The sequence below is a fragment of the Gossypium hirsutum genome, chromosome D02, assembly GCF_007990345.1.
Source record: "Gossypium hirsutum isolate 1008001.06 chromosome D02, Gossypium_hirsutum_v2.1, whole genome shotgun sequence".
NCBI classification, from domain to species: domain Eukaryota; kingdom Viridiplantae; phylum Streptophyta; class Magnoliopsida; order Malvales; family Malvaceae; genus Gossypium; species Gossypium hirsutum.
In genome coordinates, this window is record NC_053438.1 from 40,259,557 (window position 1) to 40,281,516 (window position 21,960).

At 34.6% G+C, this 21,960-nt stretch overlaps 2 protein-coding genes and 1 long non-coding RNA gene across 5 annotated transcripts; 1 reads left to right on the top strand and 2 right to left on the bottom strand.

The window, feature by feature from the left end:
- Positions 1-1,731: 1,731 nt before the first annotated feature.
- Positions 1,732-7,410, bottom strand: LOC121214686 (uncharacterized). The gene is made up of 2 exons (XR_005910317.1): positions 7,095-7,410; positions 1,732-6,872 (listed from the first exon to the last, which is right to left on the bottom strand). It is a non-coding gene; the product is annotated as an uncharacterized lncRNA (long non-coding RNA).
- A 582-nt stretch (positions 7,411-7,992) lies between these two features.
- Positions 7,993-11,410, top strand: LOC107887854 (probable apyrase 7). 3 transcript variants are annotated; one of them, XR_005910318.1, is made up of 5 exons: positions 8,001-8,201; positions 8,321-8,430; positions 8,756-9,724; positions 9,985-10,172; positions 10,729-10,862. XR_005910318.1 is itself a non-coding variant. In XM_041088666.1 (4 exons), the coding sequence occupies exons 1-4, from the start codon at positions 8,164-8,166 to the stop codon at positions 10,917-10,919; spliced, it is 1,308 nt and encodes a 435-aa protein (XP_040944600.1). In that variant the 5' UTR covers positions 7,993-8,163; the 3' UTR covers positions 10,920-11,410. The 3 variants fall into 3 exon arrangements, 2 of the variants coding, with proteins under 2 accessions (XP_040944600.1, XP_040944601.1); XM_041088666.1 differs by lacking the exon at positions 9,985-10,172 and having other exon boundaries at positions 7,993-8,201; positions 10,729-11,410; XM_041088667.1 differs by lacking the exon at positions 9,985-10,172 and having other exon boundaries at positions 8,008-8,201; positions 8,855-9,724; positions 10,729-11,410.
- Positions 11,375-12,371, bottom strand: LOC107887127 (heme-binding protein 2). Its single transcript, XM_016811275.2, has 2 exons — positions 12,063-12,371; positions 11,375-11,966 (listed from the first exon to the last, which is right to left on the bottom strand). The coding sequence occupies exons 1-2, from the start codon at positions 12,263-12,265 to the stop codon at positions 11,531-11,533; spliced, it is 639 nt and encodes a 212-aa protein (XP_016666764.2). The 5' UTR covers positions 12,266-12,371; the 3' UTR covers positions 11,375-11,530.
- Between the last annotated feature and the right edge of the window lie 9,589 nt (positions 12,372-21,960).

Genomic DNA, 21,960 nt, shown 5'->3' on the forward strand with positions numbered 1-21,960 from the left:
ATATATACAAGGTTTGAATTCACACATGTATATACATGTATAAATTATTGGTTTAATCAAAGGTATGTATATATATGTGTACATAAGGTTCGAATAAATGCATAGGTATATATATGTATAAACCTTTGGATTGGATTTATAATATGTATATTATACTTGTTTAAGTAGTTTCGAATAAGCATGCAAATATATATATGTATATTCTTTTGTATCGAATTAAGATATGTCATTATATAAGTATATGAGGTTCGATTATATATATATACATGTATAAGATCTAGTTTTGAAGTTTAGTATGAATTGATATATGTATATGTTAGTTTCGAATATGTATATATTTACATGTATAATTTCTTGTATTGAAATCAAGTATGAAATTATAATACAGTTTGATTTTGTCAAGTATGAGAAAAAACACCAGTCTTTCTTGACCTTGAGATCACAAACTTGAAATGATTTTTTATTTTTATTCTCTTGATCTTTTCTATTTTTATTTTTAATTTAATAGTCTTATACAGAATTTTTTTATTCTTCTAGTTTCAAGATTGAAAAATGTTGCAATTGTTAAAAGATTTGATGGTTTCCTTTGGCTGTAAAAACACTTGCAGATCTTCTCCGTTGTAAACTAGATGTTGATGAACGGTGTAAAATATTACATAGCAATTTTTGGGACCTACTTGATGATACATGCAATATTCTTCCAACATTCAAATTGAGTTATTATTATCTTTCATCCTATTTAAAGCGTTGCTTTGCTTATTGTTCATATTTTCCTAAACATTATGAATTTTAAATAGAAAAACTCATTCGTTTGTGGATGGCTACTTCAAAGATTTGAGATAGAGGTCAGTTTTTTAACATTCCAGATTTTAAAGCAAAATGGGCCGGGCCGGGCTTGGGCAAAATCTCAGGCCCATATTTCGGGCCGGGCTGGGCCCGGGCTTAGCAATTGGGCCAAAATTTTTTTCAAGCCCAGCCTGAACCCGGCCAGGCCCATGAGCACCTCTAGTACACGAGCCTATTTCCTTAGGCAATTACATGCACTAATAATCATGTAACGTTTGACCATCATTTTAACTTAAGTAGAGCTCTGTGGGGAGTTACTTAACTAGAAGATCTTGAGTGTATAACCATAAACTCAACACCTATCGCATCATTACCAAGCACAACCTGGCATTCTGATACTAATTTTTGGAAAAAAATTCAATTTCAAAATGATTTTCTTGCATAGCAGAAAATTAAAATTTTAAAAATTGACCCAGTTTGTGATATTTATAATAATAAACCTTAATCGAATTTGTACTTGTGTTTTTAGCTTAGCAGACGTTCGTTGATCCTAGCTTTTAACCAAACGATCTTCTCCACCATTCTCGTACCATGAACTGTTTCGAGTGTAGCTCAAATCAATTTAATTGAAACACAGAACTAAAAATTTTTTTCTCTTTTTGGGGTGAAAACAAAAATTCTCTCTTTTTAATAGAAACCGATAGAATTGTTATTCCGAAAACATAAATGTAATAGTTGACAATAAATTCTTTTTATTTTTTCTTAAAATTGGGTTAATAGCTCTACCAGTGTCATTTATTTATAAGAAGAGAAGGTAGAACCCTTATTGAGTTATAGTGATTATTATAGTAAAGTTTTAAGCTCATATGGTTGTATTATGACATGTAAATGGTAAAATTATGTGATCAAGTTTGGGAGATTGTTGAATATTATGGACATAAATAATAAGAAAAAAATTATTATTTATTATGGTAAAAAGTTAGCCCAAACTAAAAGTGATTTATATGGACAATGTTTATTGGGCTTTAGTTATTAAATAAAACAAGGGTCAAACTAATTTTTAATTGATCACGGGTTAATTAGAAATTAAGGTTAATGAAAAGAAAGAAAGTCTTGCTACCTTAGCATGCCTCTGTCTATTGTTTCTAGTATGTTTTTGGGTTTTTGTTCGTTTTATATTGATTCTTTCTTTGTAGTTTGACGGTGCTGCTCTTATTTCATTTTCTACCTTTCTTACTCTACTCTTTAATCGTCTTAGGTTGTAGAATCATGGAAAAAAGAGTTGGTAGACCTATCACTAAATGATGAGGAGGAAGAAATATTGCAGGCACAGATGGATCCTGATTTTGTACCTAAGGTTGTTGATTTATGTCTGATTGGGTGTTTTCTGGCTGTAAGTGTTATTCATTTTTCAGCAATGAGAAGCACGATGGCAAATTTATGGCATTCAGTTAAAGGGGTCCAAATCTCAAATACAGGGGAGAAAAGGTTTTTGTTCAAGTTCTTTCATAGGAATGGATTTGGAGAGCGTAATAAAAGGGTCTCCGTGGACTTTTAATAATCACCTCTTGATGCTACGTCGTCTGGGTGAGAGGGAAGATCTGTTGAAGGTGCCACTAATTCTTGTGACTTTTTGGGTTCAAATTCATGAAGTTCCACTAGGTTTCTTCACTGAGTCTTTAGCACGTCAAATAAGGGGTTTTCTTAGGAATTTTTTAGAGTTTGACGAGTCCAATTTGGGGAAGGGGTTGTGTACCTATTTGCATATAAAGGTACAGTTGGATGTTAGATGACCTTTGAAAGAAAGAAAAAAATGATGTTTTTTGTTGGAATTTGTTCCTATGTTAATTTTAAATATTAGCGTTTAACCTTGTTTTGTTTCTTCTATAGACAGTTAGGGACAATGATTCTTTCTATTAGGCCAAAATGATGTTAGGGAATGCAATATCTAAGATGGGTTGGGATCTGGCTCTATGAGCTCAATAGCTCTTGTAATGAGTAGCGTGTGGTTGCGAGAAAATGGGGAATACTTTTAGAGGTAATAATTTGGGTAGGCGAATCGATCCTATGTTGGGAGTAAATTTAGAAGGGATTTGAATTTTGCATCTCGTTGGGATGGTGTTTATTAAAGATACAAGGACAGACATAAATGGATCATGATTCGGAAGACAGTGTGATTGAAGGGGGTGATGGGAAGAAAAGACCTAGAAGAGAGGGTGACAAATCTATTGAAAGGGATGATTTGGGATCTTTGGTAGCTAGAAATATAATAGTGTTGGGAAGTAACCATTTTATATCGGCGACTGCCAATGGGTAAATCGACTGGTCACAATGAAAATCATAAGTTGGAATGTTTGTGGGTTGGGGAGTCCACGACCTATCAGAAGACTTTGACACATGCTAAAGATGTATAATCCCCAGGTAGTCTTCTTTATGGAGACTAAGCTATGCAAAATACAAATGAAACATGTGAGACGAAGTTGTGGTTTTTGTAATGGTATTGATGTCTCAGTTGATGGTTCAAAAGGAGGTCTTTGTTTGGCATAGAAAGGTGATACTACAATTAATATTAGGAATTTTTATAATAGTTATATTGACGTAAAAGTTGTTGATGATGAGGTGGGAAATTAGTGGAGGTTTACTGGTTTTTATGGCTCGTCGTATGCGCAAAGTAGAGTGAATTTGTGGAGGTTGCTGGGAAATTTAGGGTGCGTTTAAGAACTTTCATGATTAGTATGCGGTGACTTTAATGAGATAATGTAAGCTACTAAAAACTTAAGGGGTTGTTGAGAGATGAAAAGAGAATGGAGGCCTTTAAAGGTGCTTTGGAAGAATGTCAATTATTGGATGTTGGTAACTCTAGGGTTTGGTTTACATTAGAGATGGGATTTACTAGAAAAAAATTAGAGAAAGGCTTGATAGAGGAGTGGCGAATGCTTATTGGATGTCTACGTTTCTTTATGCATTGGTTCAGCATCTCCCACATTCCTTTTCCGGTCACTGTCCACTTCTTATTCATACGGTTCAGCTTGTAAATAGGTTTATAAGAAGCAGATTTCATTTGAGGCATGGTGGTTGTTAGAGGAATCTTTTGCTAATGTCGTGGAGAATATTTGGAGGTCTAGATCAGGTGATTTATTGAGTAAACTAAAAACCCTTAAAAAAAGGTTTGGAAAAATAAGTTGGACGGGTTAGACGTAATAGGTAAGGTATCAAGAAAAGTTTGTCAAATAAGAAGAATTACATCATGGAGAGAGAGACGATGAGAATTTGGTAAAGCTCAGGATACAAAAGTATTGTTAAATCTTGATATTTAGAAAGATGTGATGTATTGGGAATAGAGAACACATGTAAATTGGCTAAAATTGGGTGATACAAACACTATTTTTTCCATGAGCATGCATCTTAACGCATAAGTAGAAATTCCATTCGGATTTTGCAATATGAGGATGGGAGGGAATTGAATGATGAGAGCGATATGGATGAGTTCGCTTGAAATTATTTTCATAAGCTTTTTTCGTCTAATGGTGTTGGGGATTCGAATCATATACTGTCTAGCATAGAAAGATGTGTCACTAGTGAAGATAATTTCAAACTTACGTCGGCTTACATGGAGAATGAGGTGCGGTTGGCATTAAAGGAAATGGGGCCCACTAAGGCGTCTGGGGAAGATGGTTTTCCAACTTTGTTCTTCCAAAATTGTTGGCACATAATTGGAGAGGAAGTTACAACTTTTTGTTTGAACATTCTCAATGAAGGTATGGTTTTTGACTTTCTGAATGTTACCAATATTGTATTAATTCCAAAAGTCCCCCATTCCATGAAACTAGGGAATTTTAGACCTATCAGTTTATGTAATGTTCTTTATAAGGTGATTGCTAAGATGAGAGCTAATTGGTTTAAAAAAGTCTTTGATGCATTTGTTGATAGTGCACAAAGTGCTTTTGTTCTGGGAAGGTTGATATAAGACAATATGTTGTTAGCTTATGAAATTTTGCATACTTTCCAAAACAAGAGAGTGGGAAAAATGGATTTATGGTAGTTAAACTTGATATGAGTAAGGCTTACGATAGGGTTGAATGGAAATTTCTTCGGGATATGATGATTCGTATGAGTTTTGATTTGGCATAGATTTCAACCGTTATGAAGTGTGCTTCTTCTATCTCGTATTCTGTTGTGGTTAATGGGAAAGTTGGAAAGATATTTAAACCCACTAGGGAAATCAAACAAGGCAACCTCTTGAGTCCATTTCTATTCTTGGTTTGTAGTGAAGGGCTATTTGCTCTTATGAGGTTGGCAATGAGAGATGGACTAAAAAGAGGTGTTAAGGCAAGTAGGAGTAGCCCACAAATTTCCCATTTACTATTTGCTAATGTTTGCATACTGTTTGGTGAGGTAAATGGTAGTGGGGCTCAAACGTTAAAATCAATGTCAAAGGAGTATGAGAGATGTTTTGACCAATGTGTTAATTTCGAATCCATAACTTTTTACAACTCTAACACCTCAGAGGATGATAGATGACTGGTTTCTGGCATTTTAGGGGTGAGATGTTCTAATAATCCTGAAAGGTACCTTGGGTTGTCTAGTATGGTGGGTAGAAGCAAAAATTTTTCCTTCTAGAATATTAAGGATAAATTTTTAAAAAGAATTGAAAGCTGGAGTGTTCGTTTCTTATCTCAATGAGGGAAGAAAACCTTTATTAAGACTCTTATGCAAGCTATTTCTATATATTCAATGGTGTGCTTCTTGCTTCCAAAGACGCTTTGTGGTGATTTGAAGAACATTATGGCTAAGTTTTAGTGGCAGAAGGGCCACGACAAGAAAGGGATTCATTGGTACGGTTGGCAAGAGTTGTGTTAGCTCAAAGAAAATGGCGGAATGGGTTTTCGTAGTCTTACAAAATTCAATATTGCCTTATTAGCAAAACAGGGGTGGCGTTTAGTTATTTATCTAATTTCCCTTTTAGTGCATGTTTTAAAAGCTAAGTACTATCCATCCACAGATTTTCTTAATACAAGATTAGGGAGTCTACCTTTTTATACCTAGAATAGCGAGGGATCTTATTCAGAAGGGGCTGTGTTAGAGGGTTGGATCGGGCTAGAAAATATCTATAAGGGAAGAGATGTGGTTACCAGGACCTATAGGGAGCAGATTAAATGTTAGTATTAATGGTGATGAGGTGAGGTTAGTTTTGGATCTAATAGATGCACATTCTGGAGAGTGAAAAGCTGGTCTTATTTTTAGTATCTTTCTTACAAATCTTACGAGTAAAATTCTTAAAATCACTTTGGCAAGGGAAGCTTACGAGGATGTACAGGTTTAGAGTGGTGAGCCTTATAGAGAGTTCACAGTAAGAAGTGCCTACAAACTATGACAGGTTAGTCGTAATGATAATTATTTACAAACTGATCTAAAAAAGTTTTTACAAAAAACTTTGGAGCTTACAACTTTCCTTGAAAATTAAAACTACAGTATGGAAGATTTCTTGGAATTATATTCCTACTATAGCTAATCCAAGGCATAGAAGAATAGTCGCGGATGTAACTTTACAGAGGTGTTGAGGAGCTGCTAAGAATATCAACCACGTCTTTCAAGATTGCCCTATAACTGTGGAAACATGGGTCAATTTAAACTTGTTTTGGACTTCATCAAATACGAATCTTAATAGCTGGTTAGGATTACCTACGTTTTCAAAATTGGAACTAGTGAGCAATGTAGGCTATTCTATTGTGGCCTCTGGGCAATATGGACGAGTCAGAATCAACTTGTACATGAAAGGAAAGCATATTCTGGTGAGGATATCTTGGATTTGATTCTTAAATATAAGGGGAATTGGATGGATTAGATACCGTGAGATGTACCGGATCTAGGGGACAAGAGTTATGAAAACCCCAAATGTGCCAAACATCAAGATCAATTTTGACGGTGCTTTTGACCTATAACAGAATAGATCGGGCTTTAGGGTGGTGGCTAGGAACTCATTGGGTGAGATTTTAGCCTCTAAGACAATCTTTCACTCAACGGTGTTATCTTCGTTTGTAGCGGAGGCTCACGCATGTCTTCAGGCAATCTTGTTAGGGATTCACCTGGGTATTGAATCGGTGGTTATTGAAGGTGATTCATTAACAATAATTAAGAAATGTAAGGCAATTTTACCAGAAAAATCTGAAATCGGGGCCTTTATGCGAAACATTTATCAAATCAGAGGGTATTTTCAGCGCATATTCTTCCAATATATACCTAGATCAGCTGGCACACTTGCTCATAATCTAGCTATAGAGAGTTTAAAGAAGGGGGAGGAAGTTTACCTTAACGGAGGAGTGCTTGACTTTGCACGGTAAGAGCTAGAGAGGAGAAAGCAACGAAACCCAAACTGATTTAACTGCATGTAGAATTTTCTAGAAGGAGCAATGGGTAGTAGAAGGGACTTGAGATTTTTTGGAAATTGCTACTGGATGGTAGTTGGAAAAGATAAGGTGGGGCGATAAATGCGGCTTTGTTGGATGATAATTGCCAAAGGACTGGATAGGGTTTGTTATGTAGGGTGTTTTAATTTTGTTATTTTATTTGACTTTGGGCTGAAGCCATTGTTCTTTTTGGGTTGCCCGTTGGAGTCTTTTGGTTTGTTTATTTAAATGAAATTCAATCCAAATTTTATTTCAAAAAAGGAAAGAAAAAGAAATTAAGGGTAATGTTAAAAGCTTATATATTAGAGTTATGGTCTCAAATTATAAATATGTAAGTTTTTTTTACATCAAATATTAAGAAAAGAGAAAAGTTTACCTTTTCTAAAACACTTATGTGTTAATTTAAATGATCAAAATCACAAAATTTAAAGATTTTAATATGTCAATAGATTCAGGTACATTTTATTTGATCATAAGGAAATTTTTTTTATGTTATCTTGAATTACGTTTTTATTATAATTAAACTATAATATGGATCTAGGTTCATTTTATTTGGTTGTGATATATATACTAAATTTAGGCACACTCATTATATAATTGAATTTAGATAATAAATAAACATATTAAAAATTTGAAAGGAATTAGACAAAAAATCTTTAAAAGAAATAAGTTTGAGAAAAAAATATAACTCCGGGTCAAATTTAATCTTAAATATTTAAAGTTCAATCTCGATCTTTTTTTTTAATTTATAATATTTTATAATAAATTATTTTTATATGTTGAATTTATAAAACATAAAAATTAATATAATACTTGACCCCGGCCGGAATCCGGCCCAAGCGGGAATAACACCTCTGCTGAATACTGATAATTACGATAATAATCAGATGAATCAATTAGTTGTCTTCGCTGACCTCTGGATCTCTGAATCCATGTCCTTATACAGACAACTACTATAAGAAATGGAGTAATGGATCGGGTTCTTTCGAAAGTCAGTTTATTATTAAGGTACGTTTATATGCTTTTTTAGATTTTATTTTCCTTATATATGTATTCTCTCAATCTGTACTGGACTCTTTAGATAAGATCCTATAGCTCTAATAATCTTCAAATTCGTTGTCTGACAGACAATTTATACTGAAACAAACAAGCATAGAAGATGTGGTTGGTCTTTGTCAAATGAAGGGAAATAATGTACAATCGAGGGATTTGATAGTGAACATTGATTATGAACTAGGTAAGTAAGCGGCGGCCGTGTATTTCCAGTTATTTTGCAAATTTTAGAAGCTTATTTGCGTTAATATTATGATCAGTGAGTTGAAATGGTTGTTAGAATAGAATCTAGAATCTGGAAATTGTTGATGGTGATAGTTCAGGATGGAATGGAACCCAAATCAACTTCCAAAGTTAAGTTGTCTGCTAAGGAATTCATCCATGGAAACGAGTCTTGAATGTTTTCTCTTTTGGATTTCTCATTCTGTTATCGTCTATTGGTGTTTATTTAGCATTTAATTTTGTCAAGGCTCGAAATATATTAGAGAGTTCATATTATACTGTTGTAGTGGACTGTGGAAGCACTGGAACACGAGTGAACGTTTTCGAGTGGGAAAAAGGGGGTTTAATCAGTGACAATCTGCCGTCTTTGTTGCATTCTTATCCAGATGATTTGACCAAGGGTCCACTTGCAAAACAATCTTGCCACTATCATTGCATGCAGACCGAGCCTGGTTTACACAAATTTGTTGGTAATGGTTCAGGAGTGAGGGCGTCTTTAGAACCGTTGATTGCATGGGCAGAACAAAGGGTACCTCATGAAAGACATGGACATACTCCCATTATTATTTTAGCTACTGCTGGATTGAGAAGATTGGTAGCCAGGGATGCTAAGCAGGTACTGGATGATATAGAGATTGTTATAAGGGAACATTCTTTTGTGTATACTAAGAACTCAATAAGGGTTCTGACAGGGAAAGAAGAGGCCTACTATGGTTGGGTTGCTCTGAACTATAAAATGGGTAGCCTTGGAAATTCCTCCAAAGCATCTACCTTTGGACTTCTCGATCTAGGAGGTTCATCGTTGCAGGTTGTGGTGGAAGTATCTGACAAGAATGACAATGGAAATGTCATCACGTCAAATATTGGTTCAACTAATCATAAGATTTTAGCATTCTCATTACCAGCATTTGGTTTGAATGAGGCATTTGATCGGACAGTCATCATGCTCAGTCAAAATCAAACATATGGGCGAAATGCCTCTAACAGATTTGAACTCAGGCACCCTTGTTTCAGTTCTAATTTTGTGCAAAATTACACTTGCCCTGGTTGTGCTATGCTGAACATAAGTGATGGTATGGAAAATTCTGAAACTCAGATGCATAGAACTCAGTTTTCTTCGACATATTTGATTGGAGACCTAAATTGGGAGCAATGCAAGGAGCTTGTGAGGGCAGCTGCAATGAACCATAGTGGTTCAGATTGGTCACAACAATTTGTTGATAGAAACTGTGAAGCAAATTCATCTCCTAATGGTGGTAAGTTAGAAACATGCTCTGCTGCTTTTTCTAAACCAAAATGAACATTTGATATCCTTATGCCTTTATCATCACTGATCTTTTGATTCCACCATATTCATATAAAAAAACAGCTTTTAATTTAGTGATATCTGGTAACATAGAAAAGGCTAGGCAGTTTGGCTTGGTATTTGTTTCATAGATCCAACTTAATGGCTATTATTTCTCAGTCCCACGTAAAACATGTCTATGGATTAAGAGTTCGTTTTTTTTCTTTGAAGGACAATATGTTGATTTCATATAACTGTGAATTCAAATCCCAATCCATGTTCATCTTATGAAGTGGACTTGTTATTCGTTGTTGGTTATTAGCAATGCTTAGGAGTTTCTGGAGGGACATGCTTGAATCATTTTGTGCAATAGTCATCGGCTGATAATGACCGTGCACTTGAACTGTTCCAAAGAAAAGGTTATTAATTTCTTACAGATGCAGATAGGAATATGCACTCTCCCACTTGTGTTTCTTGATAATTGACCGCAGCAGATATAACATGTCTTTTGTTCTATGCCAAAAACAGTTAATATTAAAAATATGATCATGATAACAATTCACAGTTACGAATGGTGTAGTAAGTGCAACCTTTGCTTTTTGGTTCATCTCACTGGCATACAAGTTGTTGGCTCACTATTTCTATGCTTTGGGTTACGTTCATGTGAAAATAACATGATTTTACCTCGATGTTTCTGACTTTTGAAAGCTCTTTAACATACTTGCATATGCTGTTAGGAAAACTAATGAAACGATATGCTTTTGAGATTTTATTGCTTTAACCAATCAATTCTAATCTCTTTTTTTTTTTTTTTTTGGTTTATAAAGTGCTTATTATAGTTGTCTTCTTGGTTCGGTTTGATTTTCTTTTTCCCGCAGAATGGATGTTGATAAACATTGCCCCTTCCCTTAGAGATTTGTGCTACTCTTGGGAAGAACTTTATACTCATATCACAAATCTTTATATTTTCTGCAGGTAACGATATGCTAAAATTGACATCTATTGTCCATCATAGTGGACGCTTTCATGCATTATCTGGGTTTTTTGTTGTTTACATGTTAAACTTGAGTCCAAGGGCCAGTGTGACAGAGATTTGGAAGAAGGGTGAGCAGTTATGTTCATCATCATTGACCGAGTGGAACATTGATTTCCAAAGAAAAAAGTAGCTGGATATTATTGTTTTCGGGTGTCTTATGTGGCATCAGTTATTGAAGATGCTCTATGCCTTGGCAATGCAGAGATTGTATTTGGCCCAGGCGACCTTTCATGGACATTAGGTGCTGCACTAGTCTATCAGCTAGATACTAGGGAAGCTTTTGCAAGCATTTCAACTATAAGAAACTTAAAGATGTCATCTACAGTTTTCCTTTTAGTTCTGCTACTCTCCCTTTTCCTTGTTGTGCATTGCATCCAAATAAAGCTTCCCATGCTGGGCAGGAAGGTTTCCAATGTCGGGGTACCTTTGCCATCTTATTATCTTCATGCAAAACGGTGATCACATTGATACTGAACACGGCAATTGAGTAATTGGTATAGTTAGCCTGATCGTAGTAGGAAGATTCTTTGGAAAAAAAAAACGCTGTATAAGTTGGAAAAGAATCTGACATTTTGTTTACATAGGTTTGGATTCTATAAATGCTTATATTGTTTAAGATTACATTAAGATGTCTCAAGTTTTAGCATATATAATTACATAAGCTAGAATACACATGATTAAGATTAAAGATGTAGTTCCAGTTTGACACACACGCACCAGAAGACAAAGGCAAGCGATGTTTCAAAAGGATGCTTTTCCAGCAAAACGAGAGGCATCAACATCCACCCACACTTCATTGGTCCGGCCAAAAAACCTGAAGGGAGGATCATACTGAGCAATAGAGTAAGTGTAGTGTGTAGCAGATGTAGCGTTAGCCCATGGAGACAAGCTCAGACTAGTAGCCAGCTTCGCAGCCTGTTTGACCACAATATCATCCGTAGCAAATCCTGAGAACTTTCTCACAGCAACATAGTGAGAATCCCATGCGTAAGGTTTCAGGTTTAGCTCCGGAAGTGGGGTTGGTGGACTGTCCTGGAACTTGGCAGGCAAGTAAAATCGGACAACATAGGCTAATGAGTGAAGTGGCCCAGCTCCCGGGACTAGGCTCGTCACCACCGGCGCTGTCATGGCTACCCGAGAATAATTCAGATTCGCACCTTGTATAAACTGGAATAATCTGTGTCACCCACAAATTTATTTTAAAAAATAATCCTGAATTAATTGGCAAAGAATCAAGATCAATAATAAATTTGTTAAATTTAGAGGGTGGTACCTGTGAAACCCAAATAAGGTGGCTTTTTGGAAGGAAAGTTCGTTAACGGTTGCAGACATCCACGTGGCGTCCCGGTAGTGTCTGATTTCGAAATCGGATTCAGCGTGTACCACCTCGTACTGTGGCGATTCAGTTGCCCCGCAGAGCACCACCAAACATAGCAAGTTTATCACTGTTATCTTCAACCTTGGAGCTTTCGCCATTTTTTTTTCTTCAATATTTAGGTTTTCGGTGTTTGCTTAAGGAAGACGTTCTGTATTTAAAGAAATGAGAGTGTGCCGTGGATTAACTGATCTGTCCCTTATTGGTCAGTTGACTTCTTTAAGAACGCTATGTGGGTTAAATAACTATTCTCCCACGTCTAATATTATTTTAGTATAATTCTCATTTTTTATCCGAATTTTAAATTTTTTATTAATTTAATTTGATAATAAAAATTCTATGAGCTTTTCTATTTTAAACTCAAATTAACCCAAACCCAAAACAATTCAAATTAAAAAGATACGAGAAGTTCAAAGTTTTTAGAGTGTTTTAATTAAAGAATGATTATTAAATCAATATTACAAATGTGGAAGAAGGTCATCATTCTATCTCCCCCACCATTCAATGGTAAACACCACTTCTATCCGAATATTAGAATGAAGCTTTTTGTTAATCATTTGACCATGGTATTTGTAGAATTAGCGTAAGTGATCTTTTTGAAGAATCTTAAGAATAAGAAAAATGGGATGAAAATGATAAGGTTAAGACTTGATCAAAGGCTAAGATTATGCACACTCTCTTTTCAAGAGGTTTTTAATAGAGTTTCTTCATGTTAAAGTGCAAGGACATGTAGAATAGATAGGAGAAACTTTTTAAAGAACTTTTGAAAAGAGAGTGTGTAATCTTAGCCTTTGGTCAAGTCTTAACTTTATGTAAAAGTCCAATCGCTATGAATTTTTAATTAGTAAATCACTTGGGGACTTAAATTGGAATTAACCAAAGATTCAAAACAACAATTATACCATGTTAAATTATATGTTAGTGGACAACACAATTAATTATTCATTAACTTAGATTAATTAAGATTTATTTGGTTAAAACATGATTAAGTAAGCTAAATGATAATTTAATCCTAGTATATAAGTTAATTTTCAGTGGAAAGAAAGAGAATGTCATCTCCTTCAACCGATTTTAGGCAAGAAAGAAAACACTTGACGCCGTAGCTAGGGTTTCAAGTTTTTTACTTTAATTCAAGTAAGTCCCTAGCCATTTTTCTTTGATTTCTATGGAAATCGAATCATGAGAGCTTGATCTAGCTAACTCATGTACTAATTTGTGAAAATATTAAAGTTTTAGAAAGTTTCCATGGTTGAGAATTGAATGGTTTTGGTTTTAAATTGTTATAAATTAAGCTTAGTATATGAAAATGACTAAATTGTAAAACTTAATTGTTAGTTTCGTACATTAGGGACCAAATTGAATAAAATAAAAATATCATGAAGTATAGGTAGGAATATGAAATAGAGGGTCCCTAATGTGTTTTGGTGAAATCAGATTTTAATTAGAAGTTTTAAATTGAAAGTTATGATAGTCCCGATTTTAGGGACTAAATTGAAAAAGTTGAAAATTTTGTGTAAATTAGTATTTGATTTTGATTTGGCTGGAAATTGATTGTATGATATGTTTTATGGTTATTCATAGCTAACCACAACACCAAACAACCGAAAGGGAAAGGAAAAGCAAAAATCATCGACGAGTGACGTGCGAAACCTCGGTTTGTACTTTTATGATTCGAGATAGAAATGTTTGATTTTATATGCATGTTTATTGATTGTTTGAACCTTGAGGTGAGTCTATTATGATAATATAAAATGTTTTGATTGAATTTGATATGGAACATTGAAGTAGAGGACTAAAATGAATAAAATGGGAAATGATATGAAATACTTAAATTATGATATGTGATATGAAAATTATATTGAAATATATCTTATAATATTTAATATGTGTGTTTGATGATGAAATGGAGTTGTGATTGTGAATTTGATCAAGAAACAATAGATGTACTAAATTGCAAAATAATTGTTATGCAATAGAATAATATACAGGGTACGAAATGCACATGTGACCGAATATAAGGTATGAATATGTGAGTGAGATGATCACATGTATAGAAATATTATATATATAATTCATACCCATGTGATCTTAGTAAAATTTTATGATACCCAGAAGATGATATAGCGATACCTCGGGCATTATCGAGCCTTGAGGTCTTCTTGGAAAGATGGATATCGCAATATCCAAAGAGGATATCGTGATACAACTAAAGGGTGTCTCCAATCTTCCCTTGTTCTCAAACAAACACACCAAACACGCAAAAAATCCCTTGGAGTAAATTAGGCAATTAAGTTACATAGCAGTAAAACATCAAACTAGTACGAGAATTAACTCACATGCAACTAAAGAATGATAACTAGCTAACTTTTTTATTCCTAATGCAAACATAATTAGTCCACTAAGTTAAAATGTTAATAGATGTAGAGGCAATGTAAATGAACATATGTACAAGTGTTATCCATCAAAATAAATTATACGAATTGCTCATAGATATTTGAAAAGAATTAGTCATGTTCGTTCAAACAAATGCAAGTTATTTACAAATTATTGTGTTGGTGACTTATTAGCATTCTGAGACTTAGGACAGTTTGGATTCAAACAACATATACTCAAAATGGGTTCAAGCACTAGAAACAGTTAAGCACACGACATTGTTCCCTACTCGTCCCTAATTTATTTACAAGCTCACTACATTATTTCGCTTTCTCTCACATACCTTATTTCTTCGAAATGATATAAGGTATAACGCGAGATTAGTACGTGCAAAATCTATAATTGTGAATCGAAAGATTTTCATTTTTGAGCTTAATTTTGATTCAAATCTATTCTTATTTATTTTCATTTTTTCATTCACTTTTTTTTAAACGTACTAATTCCTGTAATCGCTTCATTTTCTTTCTCTTTTTTTCGCACACAAAGCCACCATACTGTTTCTACCTATCCCTCAATGTTTATGGCTCGATGTCCATTATGTAGTGCAATTAATGAAAAAGACAAAGAAGGATCGAGTACTAGACTCATTTAGGCTCGAGGCTTTGATATTAAGGCTCACCAAAAAAGGATACTCGAGGCTCAAAGATATAGGAACTAGGGGTATATAGCAATAGGTAAGCTTTTTGGCTCTAGGCTATATCAAACAATGTCTAAGGTCTTTCTTGAATTAATCATCTAACAACAAATTCTTTAAGCATACATCTACCTAAACGAACAATTAGGAATTCAAATTATTTATCTACAAGGATCCGTATACTTCATTCATCTTGTGGTACATTTTATACATTTTCACTTTTGTTATTGCCTCTAGTCTATTATACACATTAACTAATTGAACTAATTAATATACAATTAAGAATAAGAAATTATCTAGTATCATTCTAAGTTTACAAGTTTGTCAATTCTATGTACTTATTATATATATACAACTAATAACTTATTACCTAGTTACAGTCCAATCACCATGCAATTACACAAAAGAAAACAAAAACGAAAAATATTTTTGGGATTTTTGAAAAATTTAAAACAAAATAGAAAATATTTTTTGAATTTTTTTTTGAAAGAGGCAAAAAATTTAAAACAAAAAACAAAAAAACATACATAAAATCAAGAAAAATAAAACACATAATATTATGTACACCTCCCACACTTAGACTACACATTGTCCCCAATGTGTCCCAAACAAAAGATAGGAGGTTACCGGACTTCCCTAAAATGGAGTATCAGACTAGCTTGGGGTCCACCTTCTTGTTGAAGCTTGAAATATTGTGTAGTCTTTCAGGGTAACTTGCTGCACATAAGAAGAAAAAACAAAGAAAAACAAAAACAACCAACACAGTACACAAAATAAAAAAAATAAGAAACAAATCCAAAAGTGTTTAATAGTTTACATGTTGCATAAAAAAATTAAAAAAAAGTGCAAACACATGTAACTAAGAATTGGACATGCCGTTATCCAAATTAGTTTCGTCAATTCTCAGTATATTTCTTCCTTTGGGAGAGGTTTTCTTGGTGCGCAATTGATGGATGGGCGTGCTTTGCTCTCCGAGGTCAACATCCTGTGCAGGTGTGAATACATCTTCCATGCCCTTCACATGTGATGTCATCTCATCACCCTCTAACACCTCGTCATCCGCTACCTCACTTTTGTCATTCCTCTTCACATTGGCTTCCTCCTCCCCGTCATTCTCGCCCTCGGACAAGTCACCTGGCCGGGCGGCCCACTGTATGGTATCTAATCCTTGACTCTCCATAAATGTGTTCACAAATGGTTTCATTGCCTCAAGCATTCGGGTATTGTATCATACGTCATGGCCTAACCGACATTGCCACTGTGTAGGCTCACCCTTAATCTTTTTCTTGTTGCTCGGCTTTTTTGCTACTTGAGGTACAACCATTTTTTTCATTACTTTGCTGATTCTACTCTTGAATTTTCTTCATATGAAGCTCTTAGAATTGGTGAAGCAAGGAATTACTGATGATGTTGCGAGTGGAATGATAAATCTGCTTGGTGGATATGGCGTCTACACCAGCCCTGCGACAGAGGTTAGTGATCAAGTGCGGGAAATAGATACCCACCTTACCACCCGTAATGCAACGCTTCATTTGTTGATTGATCCATGTACCTACATAAATTCTTTTGCACTACAAAATAGAATATAATAAGGCTGATCTAAAAACATTAACGTTATTAGTATCCAATGCAGGGTACAAATGAGTACATATAAATTGCATCCAAATTTTTATAATAAAGAACATGATTTTTTACTTAAAAGAGAGAGGTTGCCCCAATGAAGCTTCTCGCTTCCATTCGCCTCTACCTTCCATAAGGTAGTTTAAAATGGCATTCGTGTTGATGTTAGTAAAGTGGTTTAAATTGAGGGATAACATATTATCCTCTTCGTAACACGAGACGCCTAATATTCACAAATGGCAGCGGGGAAAATGTCTATATTGGCATGCCTGACGTACACCCGATCACATTTAGAAAATTTTAAATTGGAGTAAAACTCAAATGCTATGGGTACATCGACATGTTGCTTAGGAAACAAGCAAAAATCATCCCACTAGTGAAAGTAGATCTCATCCTAATTTTATCATTTAAAGAAAAGGTCGGGTCAAAAACAACATTTAGGGATGAACATTTGTCCCTGGATAGTTTGATAGAAATCTGTGGCCTCTTTTTGGACAAATTTAACGCCATCGATTTCTGACTATGGAACCGAGGCGACTTGGGATCAAGACTGTTTTTATTGTCTCGAGGGCATTTTTATAATTTTCTTTATTTTAAGCAAACAAAAACCAACTAACCGACTAGCCACAAGCAATCAATCAATGAATTAAAAATTGAAATTTAAAATGACGAAAATAATAAGAATAATTATTAGAAAATAAAGGAAAGGAAAACTTAGACTACTTTGATTGTCGTAGCTGAGTAGATTAATTTGAGAAGTTTTATGTTCCCCAAGTAATGGAAGAAGCAACACCTGCAAGAGAGGGGGAGTTTTTAAGGATTAGGATTTGAAGATTTGGGGATAAAAATAAAGTAAATGGGATGTTTTCGAGAGTTTAGAGGCTGAAAAAGCCTCCAAAACACATGGATTGTGATACTTGAAACTAAGTATCACCGACCCAACATGGATATTGCAATACTTAAGGTAGGATATACGATATCCCTTGTTTTTAGAACTTTCATATCCCATTTTGTTTGAGGTGTCGTGATATCGATGGTTGGGTGTTGCGATACCATTATGTAAAACAAAAATTTTGAGTTTTGATTTTCCAAGGGTATCGCGATATTAGGGGTTTGATATTGTGATACCAAAAATATTTTTGGCCCCTTCTTGAAACTGTCCTAGAAATTGCGATTCCCCCTTGGGTAGTTCAATTTCACTAAACATTCCCCCAAAACATCTACAAAATCATCAGTTTTCTTCTCAATCATCAAAATTATACCCTAACAAGTCTAAAATGCAACTAACTACGAATTAAAATCCTGCACTACACGCAAAAACACTTGGAGTGTTAGAGTATGCGCAAAGACCAATCATGAGATGATTGTAATAACATACTTATTTTACCTCATTTATTAATATAAGACATAACCATTATTATTTCAGTTTATTTTCTGTGTATATAAATAAACTGTTTTATAATAATTTCCTGAGAATAATATGATTTTTATTAAAAGGTCCTTAGTTGAGTATTATTGTGGGCTTGGACAACAATAATGCATTAAGACTAACGTGTAGTTGATTGATGACAAAGTGTTGTCATTGACATGAGATGTCAAAATCAATACATGAGTATGTGTGATAGAGAACAACATATTGGACTGACCCGCTATGAGTATGCTTTTTGGATTAATATGTAATAGTCACAACATTACTCATAGTGATTACTATGTATACGATCCTCATACTTGATATCATCATTATCCCAACATCGTGAGTCGTATATTTTGATACAGTCAAACGTCCACCATAACTGGTTATTCTATAAAGACTGATGTTGGATATACCACAATCTATATAGTGGGATATGATTGATCAATATAGAATTTGTCTCTCCTACATAATGAGAGCAATATCCTAGGCCACTTGATTGAGTGAGACTAGAAATGCATGGCCATGCTCGAATAAGTTGATATGAGATATCATATACTTATTTGTTTTTTATAGATTACTCAGGATATCAAGAAATATTAGATGGGCTATGCAAGTGTGATTGTTCCATGACTTGTGTTCATTCTAGATATAAAGGACAAAAGGATTTAATACATGAAAGGTTAATTACAGAGAGGTTATGTAGAATCATGACTTCTTGTAACTTAGATAGTAATGATGCATTCGTAGATGCCACTCATTTTTTGTAATATTAGAATCATTCTGGTATTACTGCTAATGTTACAATAACCTATAGGGTCTCACCCTATGGTTGAAACGAAAGGAATCCAAACATAGTTTGTATTGAGTTTAGCTGTCACATGAATTAAACTGATTATAAAATTAATTCAATTGGGCAGTTACATATCAACGGAATTATATGTACAAAAATGTTGTACGCATAATGAAAAATATGGTTAAATTAATATATGAATTTGATTCGTATAAATTTAACTAAAAATAATTTATCGAAATCTTTGTTATAATTATTGTAATTATAATTTAGGATCAAATATTATTATAATTATTGTAATTGTAATTTTTTGGTCAAACATTATTATAATTATGGTAATTATAATTATTATATTCGGTTAATTATTATGATTGGATTCATATAAAAAATATCAATTATTCCTGAATTAAGAAGTATAAGGTTTTTAAGAAAAACCTTATATACCTTAAAAATAAAGTGTTGAGGTCTAGTAGCCGTCAAGAGATATTTCTCTTTGAAAAAGTTTTAGAGAGTGCTTACTGTTTGTTGTCACACTGGGTGGATTACGTAGAGTCAAAACTTTTCGCAGTGACTTGGAATTGACATACAATAGCGTTATCTATTTCTTCGATTTTTCAAATAATTAAAGATAATCGTTCATACCCTTTTCACCCTGATTTGTTCCTTGCACATGGATCCCTGGATGTGATCGTTGAATTTTTTTCGCTGCGCCATGGGGTGTATCGGTGATCCTACATGGAGTCCATGCTCAAATCATTCAATTATTTACAAACTTTCAAGTTTCATTGCCACAAGTAACGATTTAAAAATGCAACTTGGGACGGTCAGTCACACTACCAAAATGATGTTTCATCGGTGTTCTCGACACTAGGATACGTCTCTTGTTCAATGTACGATTGAGGCTTCCTGAGAATCATAATGTCCTCCTCATCCTTGTTCGCTTATGGATTCTCTTGCATGGCATATGAACACCTAGAACTACATTATTCCATAAAAGTTGAAAATTTGTTAGCATGATAAGGTTTCTTCTCAACTACTTGACACTCATACCCTTGTGATGGCACTTAAACTCGGGCTCAACTCATTTGAAAATTTCGGTCTCTCCCTAGATTTCCATAATCAACTCATCCCTCACATTTGTAGTAGCGCTAGACATGGCAAAGAAAGGTCTCCCTAAGAGGATAGGAATTTTGAGATCTTCTTTGAAGTCCATCACGATAAAGTCAATGAGAAGAATAAATTGTCTAGCCCTAACTAACAAGTCCTCAATGACTCCCTTAGGATGTACCAAAGATCGATCAACTGATTGCAAGGTGACTGTTGTTTCCTTAAGCTCTCCCAAACCTAGCCTCATATATATGGATAATGGCATAAGGTTAATGTTTTCCCCTAGGTCACATAGGCCTTTCTCAAAACTAACTCCACCCATCTTTATTGTGATGGTAAAGCTACCGAGATCCTTTAGCCTAGGAGGAACTCTCCTAGACACTACTGCATTATATTTCTCATTAAGAGTGATTTGCTTTCCTCTCCCTATTTTCTTCTAATGAGACTTAACATCCTTAAGGAACTTGGTGTATTTGGGCATTTTATTAAGGAACTCTATCAAGGGGAGGTTCACATTTAAGATTTAAACATATTGAGGAATTCCAAGAACTCTTCACTCTCTTTCTCCTTCTTCTCTTCTAAACGTGAAAGAAATGGTATAGGATTTGGGCTTGGTGGTGGTGGTGGTGATTGAATGGCTTTATCCTCAGTTTCGATTTGTATAGGTTCACTTTTAGGTCTTTCATTCTCTTCCACCCCATCTCTAAGACTAGGAGTGCAGATGCTCTTATCCTTCTCACTAATTTCTTTCTCCCCACAATTTGATTCGATAAGGTCCTTAACCAGAACCCCTGGTCTAATCGCCATGGCATGTTCCTTCTCTTTCTTCTTCAGATTAGGTTTGATATTACTGGGTATTCTAGAGGCTAATTTGTTTTACAAAAATTGCAAAACTTGGTCTAATTGTCCATGGATTTGGTGCACGTCTACCTTACTTACCCTAATCGACAATGGAGGGTAGGTACTATAGGCTGGTTTTCTCTCTTGATCTTGGGTTCCCTAAAAGGTAAACGAGGCTAATACGGTGCATTGAATTTTGAAGGATTAAAGTTTTGGTTCCCTTGATTGGGAGGTCCCCCTTGGTTCCCTCCCCACCTATGGTTAGAGTGGTCATGCCATCCTAGGTTATAGGTGTTGGAGTAAGGGTTAGATCCTCTATTCCTCACATAGTTAACCTCTATATGATTTCCTATAACACCTTTGATTTGACCCGATCTGTGATCACCTTCAGACGTACTAGCGCCAGAGTGTGAATACTGTAATAAAATATAGAACGAAAATTTGGCATTTGCAAGTATACAAGTCGAGTTGTAATATAGTTTTACAACGAAGTAGATGAGTAATCCGAGGATCGTACCCATGGGAGGCGTGTGCTAGATCAATTCTAACCTAAACACTAAAAGATCTAATTAGTACTTTAAATAGTACGAGAACATAAAAGAAAGGTTTTTAAAGTTTTTAAAATAATAAAATAACATTAAATAAATAAAATTCAGGACATAGAAGAGTAGAGTAAATCAAATATCGATTATGGGTGATTAGCTCCCTTCGGTAATCCCCTTCAACTGTTGCTTCGAGTTCCTTATCAATCAACTAGTTGCTACCCTAACAGGACCTTTCGATCTTATACTAACATAATGAGTCAGCAAGAACTACTTATCTTTCGACCTCACAGTCCTGACTGACTTGGGGGTGAAGGAGTTCATAAATGGGCAATACCAATTTTGGGTTAATTCCCACCTTGATGACTTTTCGGGGTTGTCAGGCCCAGGGTTTGTTTCACGTCGTTCCTTTCTCA